Below are 18,332 nucleotides of genomic sequence, written 5' to 3' on the forward strand. Positions count from 1 at the left end.
TTTTAAGTGGTGACAACATACTTCAGGGTCTATTCCTGGCATGTCTTCCATACTCCATGCAAAGACATCGGAATATTCCCTTAGGATCGTATCAGTTTTTCTTCCTCCTCTTCGCTGAGGACCGTCCCTATTTTTACCATGCCCGGTTTTTCGGGAGTTCTAATATTTACCTCCTTGGTTGGCTCCGAGGCTGAGAAGTTTGACTCGAGACTTCCAACATCGGAGAGTTTTTGTATGGGTTCCATGGGTGAGTCCGATGGGAGACATTAGTCTGTTATAGATTCGTCGCCTGACTGCCTGATTTCATTAGTTCTGCTATGTAATCGTCGATTTCTGCTTGGTGTTTGGCGTTCTTAGCTCGTCTCTTTCTGGACCTGGCGGAGTTCACTTTGTTCTTTCCATATTGGACTTCTACTTTGTAGAAATACTTTGCTTCTCCGGGATCTCCAGTGAATTCTGCCACCCCGTCAGGTGTAGGGAACCTTAGCTTCCGATGATATGTTGAGGCTACCCCTCTAATCCCATGGATCCAAGGTCGCCCCATAATTGTCGTGTAAGGTAATAATACATCTACCATGCAGACGGTGGTTGGGGTGACAATCTTGCCAGCCCTAATTTCTAACGTTATTTCGCCTTTAGGACGAGTTGTTGAGACGTTAAAGCCAAATATGTTATAAGTAGAGGGTGTGAGGTACTCATATTTGAGCCCCATTTTTCTGAATGTTTCGTAGAACAATATTTCTACTGAGCTGCCGCCGTCAATTAGGATTTTGGGCATATCCCATGGTAGTGCTCTGTTTTTTGCTCCCACGTCCTCGTGTTCGGGGAGTTTGATGGCCATCGTGACCACGAGAGGGTCGTTGTGGTTATGCTCTCCTTCTGGTGCTTCCGAGGCTGAAAAGATTATGGGAACTTTCATCCATTCCTGTAATGGGGGTTCCTTAGCCGTACTGAAAACTTCATCACCCTGGAAGTTACGTTTGTGTATTCGCCCTGCGATGCTCCATTTTCTCTCACAGGTGAGGTATTCGTCTAGTGCGAGATGGTGTTGCAATTAATGTTTTGTTCCTCGCAGGGGACTTCCATGCAACGGGGAGATGCCCATGCGGCTGGGGAGATCTCCGATTGTATGCTGTGTTTTTGGGACTCGGACTCGTTGACTTCGCTCTGTGAGGCCTTCGCCGATTCCCTACACGAGCATGTCGTGCTGCCATGGAAATGATGGGATTCAGGGGATTCGGTACGTTCTGGTGGCCCACCATATGATAGAATTCTAAGACGAATTTTCCTCGAGTTTTCTAGTTGTTTGGGGACTGCGAGATTCTCGGTCTCGCAGTCGAGCTGGGTTCCACCGGTTTGACTCCCTTCTCGCCTTCGTTTAGGATTAACGTCTCGGGGCCCTTCGGATGAACTAGCTTCGCGTTCAAGTATGCCTTGGCTCCTCCTATGGAACTGGCTTGTTGCCACCGCCTTTGAGGTACCGTATTGGTCACCTTGTAGTTTCTCAAAGGAGTTTTCCTCCTCTGGGGCCTCGCGTATAGTGGCAAGCGTTATTCTCCTCTTGGCTTTTCGTTTTAGCCTTCTGCTACGCCCTTTGGGTTTCATCGTTCTCTCATTCATAACTTATGGAGCTTTTTGTATGATCACACTCGTAGTGTTAGCATCGTCGAGGTCAGAAGAATTATTGTTCTCGACCTAGGAGCTAGATACTCGCTGTGGTAAGTGGTTCAACCCTCCTGGTTGAACAAGATGGCTATCATCGTTCTTCTCGAAGGGGTTTCCCTCGCCTTCGGGGTTAGAATCGCCAGTTAGCTCTGCCCGACACTGGCCATCGGGCTCTCCCTCGCCTGGGATCAGATCTCCTCCTTGCTTTACATCGTCGAGTCCTTCTGTTTGGGATCCACCATTTTCACCTTGGCTCGTACCAGTGGATCGTCTCGTAGCCATTACCTTCCCTGCAACATATGAAATAATACTTAATTTGTCTTTTCTATTAGAAAAGTGGGACCCTAAGTTTGCAGGTCACGTGCAATTACTGATCTATAGTTCAGACTAGACAGTTTAGTACAGGGAGACTTTGCAATAAGTTTTTGGAAACATATGAAAATGTCAAAACATTCCTTTCAAGAGTGAGGTATTGATGACGGAAGGAAAGATGCTTTTCCAGTCCTCTATTTTCGAAAAAATAACTCCATCATTACACCTCCCTTTTTTAGGAAAAGAATCTTATCAGGATGATTGAGTGCGTTTTCCCATTCTAGGAAACATATCTTAACATCTTTTGACTTTTGATTATAAACAAACTTAGAGTTTGATGAACGATTATGTACTCATTAATCCTTCCCCTTGACTTAGATTTAGCTTCTTAAGAAGGAGATCTTGGACTTTGTTGAGTTTGATGATGAACATCACGAAAAAGTTGTCTTTTCAACTCTCATAAGGTTATTTCTTCCTTATGTAGTTTACTGACTTGCAAATCTTCCCAACTCTTTCATGGAGGAAATTGTTTGAACACCGAAGTGTTTGAAACTCCATGTTTACTCTGATCTACAACTCTCCTGAGCTTCTTGAGGAAGATGAAAAAATCTTTATGATAACGAAAAAAAATTTTGAAAAAATTTCATTAAAGTCACAGATCTGTTAATCCTGAGGTTCTTCTAGACTACCCAGATCGTGAAGATCGAGTTTGAGTCCGAGCTCTACTCATTCATCTCAACAGAAACATCTCTTATGGAGAAGGTGAAAACTATAGTGGGGTTTTACTAGGTAGGTAGATTAAATCTTCATACCTCCCTGTTTCTAGCGCCAAAATGTAGTTGCATATTTTCTGACTACTACACCCAAGTGAAAATAAAGACTAAAAACTACTTAAACATACAAGAACAAAGATGAACAAGATGTAAATAGCATGAAAATTAAATATGAACACAAGCATATAACGTGGTTCGGCCATGAAGACCTACGTCCACGGAGAAGAAGATGTTTTCTTATTGATTATAAGGTCTTACCCTTGAAAGTGTTACAGATCTCTTCTAGATTTCTCACTTTATCTCTGTATAGATCTCTCTCAGGAATTGTATGTAGAAAGACCATCTAAAATGTTACATAACTTGTCCATCTCCTTGTACATGGACTGGTATTTATAGGCTAACTAAACTCGTGGTGGTGTGGTCGTCCGAACTTGGTGAGCTGTCTTCCCTCGCTATGGTTTCCACGGACTGACATCCATACTACTCCTTACGATGGCTTGCTGGGTTCTCCCTACGAGTTGTCTTGCCTTCCCCTGGATCGTGCTGGCCTTCTGTGGAGAACCTGGTGCCCTATCGTCTCTGGGTTGCAGTATGGATCGCCGAGTCTCTCATCACGATGCGGAACTACCCACGTCTCTATTCTTATCCTTCATTAAATGCGGTCTTGCTTTTTAGACCTGACCGTCTGAGCAGATCAGACCTTTATCTACACGCGTCATTCATGTGGCGCTGGTGCAGTTGCCTCGACTGAGACAAAACTACCTTTTGGAGGATGATTCGGTGCTCCTACCTTATCACCTCATCAGATGTTCATCCCTTAAGATGCTGACACGTGGCCATCGGGTACTTTACCCACACACTTGTATAGATGTACAAAAGCTACACAACCAAACCCTCGATGTGGTAAATTTTGGAACAGTTGGAGCGACAACTGCTTCAGTAAGATCTTGATATATGGTGTCTGAAACACAATGGTACTATAAGGTACTTTATTTATAAGATATGATGCATAAGTAAGTGCCTCACACAAGTATGACAATGGCATATTTGCTTCTATCAATGAGGCACGACCAATTTCTAATAGGTGACGATTTTTTCACTCGGCTACTCCATTTTGTTGAGGTGTATTACAACATGTATTTTGATGAATACTTTCATGTCCCTCCAAAAAATGTTGAAGGTCAGAATCCATATATTCACCACTATTACCACTACGCAGTACTTGAACTTATTTTTTGTACTGAGTACTATAAAACCGTTGAAATAACGAAGTAACTTCACTTTTAGTTTTTCATTTGACACACCCAAGTCATCCTGGTGCAATCATCAATAAACGTAACAAACCACTTTGAACCACCCAAAGTAGTGACATTAGACGTCCCCCAAACATCAGAATATATAAAAAATTTTGGAACATGACTCTTATTAAAAGATAGTGGAAAAAAAGCACGATCGATTTTTGCAAGTTCACATACTTCACAATGAAAACTAGAGATATCAATTTTTGAAAACAAACTAGGAAATAACTTTTTCAAATATCCAAAGGACGCATGTTCCAATCGTCGATGCCATAAAAATATTTGACATTTCTGTCTCTCCCCCTCGGAACCATCAACAAGTAGAGCTTGACGCAGCTTATCAGAACTACTCGACACCAGATCCAAGTAATATAGCTTCCCACGCTTAACACCATAACCAATTGTGTGCCTCATTTTGATGTCCTTAAATACACAATAGTCAGGCCAAAAAATTACCACACAATGTAAAGTATTAGTTATTTGGGAGACTGATAACAGATTATAATCCAAGGTGGGTACTACCAAGACATAATCTAAGTTCAAAGTTTCATTGAGGGATATTGATCCTTCACCAGTAATTGGAGCTTGTGAGCCATTTGCAGTGGAGATTGTTTTTGGTATAGATGGTTTAATGGATGAAATTTGTCTAGAATCAAATGTCCTATGATTTGTAGCACCAGGATAATTATCCATGAATTATTCGAAACAAGTGAAGAGATATTTAAAACCTTACCATCATTACCTTCTCTTGCAACTGATACAAATGTTACCATAGAATCTTTTTGTTTCTTTGTTGAAGCCGAAGCAGCATTATAATTTCTCTTTGACTCCTTCTTTCTCTCGAGATGTTGATCCCACCATTATGGATATCCATCCAGCTCAAAACAAATGTTTTTTGTATGACCAGTTTGATTACAATGGGTACACTTGAGTGTCGACTTGTCCACATCCTTTAAATGTCTATGAAAGGATCCCTTTTGATTATACCAGTTTCGAGTTACCATAGCAGAAGGTTCAATTTATTCTGATTCTTTAACCATCGTTGTACGTTGAAAATATTCACGACAAACAAGTGCGTAACATAATTCTAATTCAGGAATATGATCCTTTCTCAAGATTTCACCACGGATCTGCTCAAAACTTTCATCTAACCCAACAAGGAAGATATGAAACCTTATAGCCGCTGAATTGATTTTCGATATGTTTCAATATTATTTGTATTCTCCATAACCACTTTATCACGATGATCCAACTCTCCAAAGATTTCAGTTATCTCTCCGTAATAAATAGAGAGTGCTATGCTATTTTGGTTTGCTGAAAACGCTCGTTGATTGAGAGTAAATACTTGTAGTTCATCATCTCCATCATAAAAGCCTTTAGATTGTGCTTCCCAAATATCTCCACTAGTGTAAAATTAAAAAAAAAAAAAAAAAAAAGTCTGCTAGAAAAATACTTACAATCACTTAAGCGACTGTGGCTGGGACCCCTAAATTTGTAATCTTATTTCTCAAAACGACTGCTGCTAGGGGCATTTGAATCTTTCCAGAAACGACTTCCTTGAACAGATTATAAAGAATGCTGATAGAAGCAGACGTTAATATTGAACATATTTTACAAAAAAAAAAATTTGATCCCGCTGAATCAAAAGTTGAATCTAAAAACAAAATCTGAATCGCTATTAAATTAATATTTACTCCAAAACTGTATTAATTAAAAAATAAGATTGATAATAACTGAAAACTGAATTGTATTAGAAACTGCAGTTTACAACTTTGGCCATCTAAAATACTCAAGTTCAAAATCTTAGAACTCAGATGCTAAAGTTTATAATTTTATTGCAAGATTAACTACCAGAAAGCTTCAACACGAAGTTGAAGGTAAGACCTCACCATCTACGCCTTCGTTTACTAAAGACATGGGAGAAGGGATCAACGTTGAAAACTACCTTCAATTGCAAGCATGAATCGAAAACAGGTTGCAACGTACATGATAAATCAAGAAATGTTAAATGTTATAGCCAACACAGAGGAAACGCCATCATGACCAATAGTTGTCTAGATAAAAGGGCATGTTGTAGTTGTGGCAGCAGAAAAGCAATCATCGTTCAGTTGGCTGTCGAATTACAGATATTAGATTGAGCAAAACACTTAATGAAAGAACATAAGGAAATGAATAGAAAATAAAAGAAATAGCATTATCCACAAAAGTAAAAATCTAGTGTTATCAGACGGGGACAACGAATGGTTGTTGCAGATAACTCTTTTGAATGTCCACCTAGAAAAAGAATTAATCCTGCTTCCCCACTTGACTTGCAAAGGCATTACAGAATTGGGGAGCAATGGGTAAATTATTAGTTGCAAAAATAAGATAACTATGGATCTCAGGGAAGTTACAGATCTTTCATAGAAGTATTGAAATGCTTACCGGGATGTGACCCGATGTTGCAGGTAGATCTTCCTGAACGTTGTTTTCAACCAGCTGATCAAATACTTGATGAATCTGTATTTTCAGTTTGGACAACGTCAGCGATCTAAGATCAAGTACCTGGAATACTAACCCATTATTTCACTTATCTGCGTCTCAAAAGGTTATTGGTACCTGAAAAGAAAGATGACATGGTAGGAAACGTTACAAAATAATGAAAAACATGAGTCAAGAATCCCAAGAACCTCTACAATCATGAGTGGGTTTCAGACAATTATGAGTTATCATAAATGCTCAGATAAAATAACAAATTAAGTTGGATTCGATGCTCTGCATAAGTCTAAGATTCATTGTTTTATATCATGCCACATATAGAGTTGTCACCCACGAAAAATTCAATACAAACCAATCTAGCAGACAAATATTTTATTTGTAATAAAATTGATATGAGTGTGCACATTTATGAAACAAGTGCGAAAAATGACAACTTACTTCATCAGGACTTGCCACTGTAATGAACGATAAAAAAATGTTTATAAAAGAGAAGTTAAACCTTATTAGAACGACTAGGTACTTGGTAGAACCAATAATAATCGAGTATTAAGCTTAATATAGATGTTTTTACTCGTTGCGGAAGTGAAACAACATAGTTCTTGGTTGACCCCTTGCTATTTTGTTGCACCTCTCTGCAAATCATTGAGATGAACATAGCAACCTCTTATTATTCTAATTACTGGATTGAACCATCATAAGTTTATATCCAAATATAAGAGTTCATGGCCTAAGGATCAGACAACTCAAAAAAAAAAGTATCTGTAAATTAAGACATTTAGCTTTCTGTTCACTCAATCATGTGATATATTTCGAACCATGGAGGGAGATTATCCGTTTCACTAGTTGCACTAATTTTTTTTCAAATGCCTATTTGGTTCGGGCACAAACACTTGAAAAAAAAGGCAAGGAGAATCATGTGACTCGGGTTTGTGTCTCTTAGTTTTCTTTTCAAGCAACTATTGTCACTTGAAAAAGTTTACCTAGTAAGTAGCATAATGTGCATTACTGATTCGTCACTTATGATTGTCATGCACCCAAATTAGGTTTATGGTGTTGAACTAAATCAAGATTCACAAACATATATGGTATGTTCAGATTTCCCGAGACTGCACCATGTTCAGATTACAAAGCTTGTTACGTTTCCGTTTTTTTTCAACACATTTTATAAGATGTTGTTGGATGTAATATTGTGTTACAAATTTATCTAGAACGACGGGAATATATCGAAGTAATAAGTATGATTTTTTTTGCATTATCTTTCTTCTTTCTGGTGTATCTGGAATTTTTTTAATGGTTGGCGGTATTCTCAAAGTTGCGTGGTTAACATTTGTTCATACGTTTTCGGCGTTTTGGCCTGAATTGCAGGGAACCCTTGACTAGGTTAGTGTTTTGGCCTGAATCGCAGGAACCATTAATTAAGTCAACAAAAGATTGGCTTGATTTTTTTATTCTGTTGCAAAAACTTAAGCAACAGTTCACAACTGTTGCAAAAGTTTGAACCAGAAGAACAAAACGCACTCTGGCAAAAAGAAGACGTTCTAAGTTTTTTTGGTTCCAAATTTTGCAATTGCTACATGACAGTTGCAAATTCTTAATTTCACAACTCCTTGAAGTAGTTGCGACAAAAACATTGCAATAGCAAAAAGTGTAGCAAACCTATTCACAACAGCATGAAATAGTTGCAAAGTCAAGAAAAAAAAACAGTTGGCTCAACCAAAAATTGTTGAGAAAAAATTTCGCATCGGCTTGTGAGTTGTTGTAAAAAATGCAACGCCACATTTCGCAACGGTTGTCTGTTGTGCAAGTCCCTTTTGGAACTCCGCATAGCCGTTGCTAATCCCCGAAAATGGTGTAGTGACTTTGCAAGATCTTGCGGTTAGTAAGCCTTGGAAAATCCTATCCTATCTTTAGAATCCGTATTTCAAGGTTAGTTAGGTCCATGGACTTCAATATGGTATTAAAGCAGGACATTTGTGTTGAGTATAATATGACTACACCTACTCTGTATAGCAGCGCCCCCTAAGCTAACAACTGACTAATCCAAGATATTAACTAAATAAAGAGACACTAAGAATCTGAATCATATACTTAAGCATTTAATTAAGGAATCTGCTATAAAACTTAAACCAAAACTAACCCCTCTCAGAAATATATATACAAGATCTCCTCTCAAATGATACATATACAATAATCATTTGGTTTACAAATAGAATATACAACATAACAATATATCAGATTATAACCAACTAAAGAAGTCAACTTATTGGAGCCTTCGCTGTGCAACTCTGGTCTGTCTCTGAAACTGAAAGTGGGAATAATTAACATTCAACTTCTAAGTAATCATAGGCAAGATTTGGAAAACAATACATGTTTTCGGAAACATTAAATAGTGACCAAGTCACTAAAATAAACAAACATGTGTATGGACAAACTCCTTCGTCAAACAATGTATATATTGAAGTGTCGACCATTTCCTTACACACCCTATTAGCCTATATGGTGTCGACCAATTCCTTAAACACCTATTAAGCATAAAAGCAGAATTCATGTAGATATAAATGAAGGAGCGTATCCTATACACCTATCAATTTCCTAATAGGTGTCGACCAATTCCTTACACACCTATTAGGCATACAAATGGAAATTCTTATTTCCCATAACAATTCATAATGACAAATAAAACATTACAAGTCCTTTCCAAATCATGGAAAGATTCACAGAAACAACAAAATTATCATTATTGCATTTTAAACAAAGCATGGAATGCACGAACAAACAACGCATGAGTTTGTTAAACATAAACTTTTGTAAAAACAACAATGGTTACAAAAGAGTCAAATGGATAGCCACCTCTTTTCATGACAAGCCACGCCTACCTCGAGATCCACGATCCACTGGTTCATCCTTTGAATCGATCGTTTTTAATAGGATAACTGTTAATCACACAAGAAGTCTAAGAAACTAGCCAAAAAGGCTCACACAAGAATCATACAAGTCTAACTAATGGTTCTAAGCCCATTTATGTATCTACACCTCTTCAGTATCCATCTCTTTCATATCTAAAGGTTTACTAATTCAATTAGATTGGTTTTATAGTCTATTAGATAAGACTTATGAACATCTACAATTTTGTAAAAGGAAGCAAAGGCTAATTCAGACCACAAAGGGATAATTCCTGATTAATAAGAAGAATGGATCTAATCCCAAGTCTACTGAACCAACCCATTAACCTAAGGCCCAGTCCATTAGGTCAATAAACGGTCTCTAACGGTCACACGTCTACTAACAGTCCATGTCAAGCCAAAGTCCAGGGTCAATGGTCAAATGAGTTAAACATGATTCAGTCAATGATTTAACTCACGTCAAGATAGGGAAACTCAGTCTACAAGACTGATCCAGGTTATACAAACCAGGCCCTTGCTCAGGCCAAACATTTTACTGCTCCATCATGGTACAACATCAACAAACTCTATTGGCCAAAACCCTATTACAAACTGCATTCATCTATATTTATAATCAACAACACTATTTATATCAATTCAGTTATAATTATCGACAACCAAAGTTCTCAGCAATACACATTCTCAAATCAAACTTCATAATTCAATTACAACTGATAATTCAGTTTACCTGCAATTGCAACTCTAAGAAACACCTTCTCCAATAATTCTCATGACCTGCAATACATACACTATCAGTACAGTTCGAATACTTAAACTCATACTTCTACAGTCACTAATCTTTCCCCAACCACAACTTATCAATTTTGTCTATCATTAATATCTACAATAACCCATTCATTCCAACTCTCTTAACATCTCCAAGATCATACACTTACCAAACCTTCATCACCTGCAACTTCAGTTGAACAACTCAATTATAACTCTCACAGCCTTGCTCAACTCAGTTCATATAATCACCATCAGCATAACACATTCATCCATGTACATCAACTCCCAACACAACTTTCTGCAACACTATAATCATTATCAACAGTTCATACATCCACAACATCTCCAAGCTGTGTACTTGTAACCCAATAACCAGATAACATGTAATACAACACTACCATTCAACCTGTAACTCAAGCATATTTTCATTCCAACAAAAGACAATTATCTGTAACTCAATACAATCCAACTATAACTCCATCTACACCCTATAGCCATATAAATAGCTACCTCCACATTCATCACATCATCTCAGGTAACTCATTTCAACTATAATATGACTAGTAATCTCATAAACTCAAAACCAAAGTAGATAACCGAACTATATTTACTGAGAACAAACAATTACCTCATGATACATCCTCTCAAGCAACTGATTTCGATTTCTTCTTTACTTGTACAAACATATACCAATTCAACTCAAGCAAATGAATTAGATTCCTCTTTACTCTGACGTGACTCAGAAATCATCTCAAAACCACCACCATATGGAAAACCAACTCTACTCTTCGTCTCTGGTGTGAGTTTCATGCTCATCAACCTTCAGAACTCTAATTCATAAAATTGGGGAAGAACAAGACAACCCTAATTCTCAAATTCATCTTTAAAACAATTTCATTTCACCAAATTAACAATGACCCCATCCTTAAACATCTAATAGCAACTCAAAACCAACATCAATTTTACTCAAACCCTAATTTAATTCCAGAATCCCTAATTTCAATCTACAGCAGCATCGACATCTCCTCTTATTCTCATAACTAAACCAACATCAGCACCACCATCTGATCTTGATTATAATCCTCTTTTCTTAATCTCAGTCTCGTGATCTTGTTCTCCATGATCAATTCTCTGAAACCCTAATCTTCTTCTCACGATTTACAACATCATCTTCCCGGTTTCAAACAACCACAGTACTACCACCAACAAGCAAACCATGATGTCTTGCGTAATTCTCTCGACCTCACAACCTCAGAAACTCAGAAGAATTCACCAGAGGTGAAGAACAGAAGAATAAGCAGGAAAGAAGAAGAAGAAAAAGAAGAAGAAGAAGAAAATAGAAGAATGACTTCTTAGCTCGAGTTCTGGTGATAAGGCCAAAGAATTTCTCCGCTACACCAACTCACTGAGACACGTGCAGCCACAACGAGTCTGTATTGCATCAATAACATTTTTCGGTAAATGACGATTTTACCCTTCATAGTAATCTGTTGATATCTGCCTCGTCCGGTATCCGAATGGCACGTTCGAGTAGTCCATTTCGCATACTTTTCAAGATCTATCGAGTGGTACTTAATTCGAGTCTAGATCATTGTTATTTAATTCCTATTAATTAACGTTCATGTTAAACTAATCGAGTTATTATCGGCTAATTCGTCACTTGACTGGTCTAATAGCGTTGACGTGCTTGAGGGTCCTTACATTCTCCCCACTTGAATCATTTTCGTCCTCGAAAATGAAACCATCCTTCTGGTCTTCAAAAACTCCCCACCTTAAAGGATAATCCTATCTCTTGTATAAGCGCAAACAATATAAAACAAAGCACAAACCTAAATGGCATTCTACAACTAGAATTTGTGGCTCTAAGCTCAACTATGCTGATTTAAGTTCATCCAAATAGGGAAGTCAAAGTTTCTTACACTAATTTATATAATGGAAACTATAAATCCTAGTCTCTAAGTTCCTTACACTGATTTCTATTTTAGAAAATACATGTTTCTAATTACAAGGGAGATTCCTATGAATCTTTCTAAGTGAACTTACATCCATTGGTTTTTCTAAATTATATTACCGCATACTTCTATGATTGGTCATCTCTGAATGCAGTTGCCTTGTCAAGGTTGGCCAAGCCCAACAATGCCTTCCTACAAACAGAGGAAACACAACCTCCAGTGCTGGATTAACTAAGTATTAATGTATTAAGATTAATTAGTCTCTAAACTTTTATCGTAATTGGTTTAAGTCTGATAAATTTACCTTGTAACATATATTAATAGTTCACAGCATTTTAAGCAGTTTAGCTATCTGAATTAATTATCTTATTTTATTTTTATTCAACATTATTTTTATTCATTTATGTTATCAATATAAGTAATTCAAATTCGAAATTTACGTCAATTTATAATATTTGATAATTTTAACTTTAGTGTAATACCAGATATAAATTTTCTTAAAATTATTTACATAGATTTGCTACTAATCTAATTAGTCGAAAACTATTATTACTACTTCATGTATATTTTCCATTTTAGAGATTTACTGGATCATTTGTTAGCCTAAAGATAATTTCGGTACAAGATTTCTAAAAAATGTCTTTTTATTTATACATTATATCCTCGCTTCCTTAAGTCTAATGCCTAATATGTATTATATCAGCTATCTAATTTAGACGCAAAATATATATCCTAATTTGTAATTAGTTTAATTTACATAACTTAACCATAGATAAACGCTAATAATTTTTCCCATACCTATTTAATCACGATTTATTATTTTTATCGTTATATATCCGTATTGAAATTTTATTTAAATTAAGTTTAATATGTTACTAATTGATAAATGCTAACATCACTTTACTAAAATTATTATTACTATTATTTTCATTTATAATTACTATTATAATATTTTTATAATTAACATTAATGGTCAAACTATTGTTCTAACTATTCTTACAAATATTATTGAGTCCCAAAAATATCATTAACATTTATGTAACTATAAACTGTTGATTTTATATATGAGTCAAGGTACTCAGTAAGTGTCTATGTGACTTTCAAGATTTATCAATAATACTAATCTCACTATTTTTTAGTATTGAATTGTCTATGTGTTCAAATTATTTTTATTAGACTAATCTCTAATTTTTATCAACTAAAGTTATTGGTGTACCCTACAATTTTTACCATATACATACAAACAAGCAACAAATCAATCTACCAAATAAATCTTTTAATTATCGATAGCTTTTAGTGATTAAGGTTTATCTCACAAACCCAACCCAGTTCTAACTATTCTAGTTCTCTAACTGGCACTAGCTATTCCTATTATTCCCCATATAAGATTTAATAGTGAGCTCTGATACCAACGTTGCAGCGCCCCCTAAGCTAACAGCTGACTAATCCAAGAGATTAACTAAATAAAAAGGCACTAAGAATCTGAATCATATACTTAAGCATTTAATTAAGGAATCTGCTATAAAACTTAACCCAAAACTAACCCCGCTCAGAAATATATATATAAGATCTCCTCTCAAATGATACATATACAATAATCATTTGGTTTACAAATAAAATATACAACATAACAATATATCAGATTATAACCAACTAAAGAAGTCAACTTCTTAGAGCTTTCGCTGTGCAACTCTGGTCTGTCTCTGAAACTGAAAGTGGGAATAATTAACATTCAAATTCTAAGTAATCATAGGAAAGATTTGGAAAACAATACATGTTTTCGGAAACATTAAATAGTGACCAAGTCACTAAAATAAACAAACATGTGTATGGACAAACTCCTTCGTCAAACAATGTATATATTGAGTGTCGACCATTTCCTTACACACCCTATTAGCCTATATGGTGTCGACCAATTCCTTACACACCTACTAAGCATAAAAACAGAATTCATGTAGATATAAATGAAGGAGCGTAACCTGTACACCTATCAATTTCCTAATAGGTGTCGACCAATTCCTTACACACCTATTAGGCATACAAATGGAAATTCTTATTTCCCCTAACAATTTATAATGACAAATAAAACATTACAAGTCCTTTCCAAATCGTGGAAAGATTCACAGAAACAACAGAATTATCATAATGCATTTTAAACAAAGCATGGAATGCACGAACAAACAATGCATGAGTTTGTTAAGCATAAACTTTTGTAAAAACAACAATAATGGTTACAAAAGAGTCAAATGTATTCCCACCTCTTTTGATGACAAGCCACGCCTACCTCGAAATCCACGATCCACTGGTTCATCCTTTGAATCGATTGTTGTTAATAGACTAACTGTTAATCACACAAGAAGTCTAAGAAACTAGCCAAAAAGGCTCACACAAAAATCATACAAGTCTAACTAATGGTTCTAAGCCCATTTATGGTTTTACACCTCTTCAGTATCCATCTCTTGCATATCTAAAGGTTTACTAATTCAATTAGATTGGTTCTATAGTCTATTAAATAAGACTTATGAACATCTACAATTTTGTAAAAGGAAGCAAAGGCTAATTCAGACCACAAAGGGATAATTCCTGATTAATAAGAAGAATAGCTCTAAGCCCAAGTCTACTGAACCAACCCATTAACCTAAGGCCCGGTCCATTAGGTCAACAAACGGTCGCTAACAGTCACAGGTCTACTAACAGTCCATGTCAAGTCAAAGTCCAGAGTCAATGGTCAAATGAGTCAAACATGATTCGGTCAATGATTCAACTCAGGTCAAGATAGGGAAACTCAGTCTACAAGACTGATTCACGTTATACAAACCAGGCCCTTGCTCAGGCCAAACATTCTACTGCTCCATCATGGTACAACATCAACGAACTTTATAGGCCAAAACCCTATTACAAACTGCATTCATCTCTATTTATAATCAACAACACTATCTATATCAAGTCAGTTATAATTATCGACAACCAAAGTTCTCATAAATACACATTCTCAAATCAAACTTCATAATTCAATTACAACTGATAATTCAGTTTACCTGCAATTGCAGCTCTAAGAAACACCTTCTCCAATAATTCTCATGACCTGCAATATATACACTACCAATACAGTTCCAATACTTAAACTCATACTTCTCCAGTCACTAATATTTACCCAACCACAACTTATCAATTCTGTGTATCATTAGTATCTACAATCACTCATTCATTCCAACTCTCTTAACATCTCTTACACTTACCAAACCTTCATCACCTGCAACTTCAGTTGAACAACTCAATTATAACTCTCACAGCCTTGCTCAACTCAGTTCATATAATCACCATCAGCATAACACATTCATCCCTGTACATCAACTCCCAACACAACTTTCTGCAACACTATAATCATTATCAACAGTTCATACATCCACAACATCTCCAAGTTGTGTACTTGTAACCCAATAACCACACCACATGTAATACAACACTACCATTCAACCTGTAACTCAAGCATACTTTCATTCCAACAAAAGACAATTATCTGTAACTCAATACAATCCAACTATAACTCCATCTACACCCTATAGCCATATAAATAGCTACCTCCACATTCATCACATCATCTCAGGTAACTCATTTCAACTATAATATGACTAGTAATCTCATAAACTCAAAACCAAAGTAGATAACCGAACTATATTTACTGAGAACAAACAATTACCTCATGATACATCCTCTCAAGCAACTGATTTCGATTTCTTCTTTACTTGTACAAACATATACCAATTCAACTCAAGCAAATGAATTAGATTCCTCTTTACTCTGACGTGACTCAGAAATCATCTCAAAACCACCACCATATGCCAAACCAACTCTACTCTTCGTCTCTGGTGTGAGTCTCATACTCATCAACCTTCAGAACCCTAATTCATAAAATTGGGGAAGAACAGGACAACCCTAATTCTCAAATTCATCTTCAGAACAATTTCATATCACCAAATTAACAAAGACCCCATCCTTACACATCTAATAGGAACTCAAAACCAGCATCAATTTTACTCGAACCTTAATTGAATTCCAGAATCCTTAATTCCAATTTACAGCAGCATCGACATCTCCTCTTCTTCTCATAACTAAACCAAAATCAGCACCACCATCTGATCTTGATTATAATTCTCTTTTCTTAATCTCAGTCTAGTGATCTTGTTCTCCATGACCAATTCTCGGAAACCCTAATCTTCTTCTCACGATTTACAACATCATCTTCTTCTTCCCGGTTTCAAACAACCACAGTACTACCACCAACAAGCAACCCATGATGTCCTTCGCAATTCTCTCGACCTCACAGCCTCAGAAACTCAGAAGAATTCACCAGAGGTGAAGAACAGAAGAAGAAGCAGGAAAGAAGAAGAAAGAAGAAGAAGAAGAAGAAGAATGACTTTTTAGCTCGAGTTCTGGTGATATTATCAGGCCAAAGAATTTCTCCGCTACACCAACTCACTGAGACACGTGCAGCCACAACGAGTCTGTATTGCATCAATAACATTTTTCGGTAAATGACGATTTTACCCTTCATAGTAATCTGTTGATATATGTCTCGTCCGGTATCCGAATGGCACGTTCGAGTAGTCCATTTCGCATAATTTTTCAAGATCTATCGAGTGGTACTAAATTCGAGTCTAGATAATTTTTATATTAATTCCTATTAATTAACGTTCGTATTAAACTAATCGAGTTATTAGCGGCTAATTCGTCATTTGATTGGTATTATAGCGTTGACGCGCTTGACGGTCCTTACATGCATAAAGATTAAATGTCGAGGTATCAGACCCAATGAATTTACACTTGAGAGAACTTGTATAATAGTCTCATATAGTGCAGAGAAGTTGCGACGCTACAAATAAAATGGCATGTAGAATAGTCCTACTTGTAGCCAAAGATCCTTTAATTCATTGAGTAGTTTAAAAAAAACAAACGGAAACTCTTTGTGAATCAAATATTCATTAATGGAATATCACTAAAACTTCATGGAAGTAAGTAAATTTAAGGGTGTAAAACGTCCCGACCCAGCACAAACCCAACACACAAAGTTATGTGTTCAGTGTGTTGCATGTCGTGTTCTGCTACGCCTGAGTTTAAGGAATGTCATGTTGTGTTATGCTGGACGCTGTGCTAGTTATGATATGCCATAAAAATAAGCGTTTTGTGTCGTGTTGTGCTTTACAACACACATTTATTATATGTTTTGTAAAGAAAACATTTTCTAAATATTTAGGTATTATATGTTTTGTCGTCAAAATACCTCAACATATGAACATAAAGTATCAAAAATTGGTTAGAACAAAAACTCTTAGTGAAATATACACAAAATGTCATGTATTGTGCCATATTGTGCAGTGTTTTTATCCACGTTATGACGTGCTTTGTTTACATGTTTACCCCTGTTATATGTTGTACTGTGCCACAGTGATTAATCTATCCTAGCCATGTTCATCCCACGAAGCTACCGGGTTGTTCCGCACTGGGCTGGTATCAAATTTTAGGGTGTCAGGCTGGGATGTGCTCGTGCTGGCACGACTCAATTTACACCTCTACATTATCTCTTTCATGGTTGCATCATCTTGTAAATATATACTTATAGATATCATGGAATTGCGATATCACGATAGTACAATGAAAAGTGCTTGGATAATAATATGAATAGCGTGAGTAGGTGCGGAGCCTGAAACCTCACTAAGGGGAAGCAAAGTCCAACTAAGGGTGTAAAATGAAAAAAAAGGCTTGAAAATTCAAATCAAAATAAAAAAAATTAGGCATGGAAACCAGTTGGGAAACTTGCTGTTAAATGGCTTCGCCACTGGCCTGAGTTCGAAACTCGTTGACACCGAATTTTTTCCGGATCAAAAAAGATCAACAGAAAATCATGAAATTAAATAAAAAATGTGATGAAATTTAAGGGGAAGTGTTATGGCTCACGGGCTTAAAGGCTAGATAAGTAGGCAGAAGGAGTCAAATATCCTGAGGTACTTTTTTTTGTTACAGAAAATTGGTCAATTAACCCAATAACAATAATTCATGGGTGAAAAAGACATGTAAAACTTGATGCTGTTTAAATGGAAGAGAATGTAAAAATAGCCAGGATGCATCAAGTTTCACCCTCGCTATTTTTTAAGTTTTAGCCTGAATGAATCCAGATTCATTCTT

The 18,332-nt window shown here is 36.3% G+C and overlaps 1 protein-coding gene and 1 long non-coding RNA gene across 2 annotated transcripts; one reads left to right on the forward strand and one right to left on the reverse strand.

Moving 5' to 3' along the window:
- Window positions 1–274: 274 nt before the first annotated feature.
- On the reverse strand, window positions 275–841 carry LOC113311435. Its single transcript, XM_026560274.1, has one exon. The coding sequence runs from the start codon at window positions 839–841 to the stop codon at window positions 275–277; it is 567 nt and encodes a 188-aa protein (XP_026416059.1).
- Window positions 842–15,254: 14,413 nt separating this feature from the next.
- LOC113308434 lies at window positions 15,255–17,791 on the forward strand. The gene is made up of 2 exons (XR_003339791.1): window positions 15,255–16,680; window positions 17,596–17,791. It is a non-coding gene; the product is annotated as an uncharacterized LOC113308434 (long non-coding RNA).
- Window positions 17,792–18,332: the final 541 nt, after the last annotated feature.

This window comes from Papaver somniferum, chromosome 9 (genome assembly GCF_003573695.1).
Source record: "Papaver somniferum cultivar HN1 chromosome 9, ASM357369v1, whole genome shotgun sequence".
Taxonomy (NCBI): domain Eukaryota; kingdom Viridiplantae; phylum Streptophyta; class Magnoliopsida; order Ranunculales; family Papaveraceae; genus Papaver; species Papaver somniferum.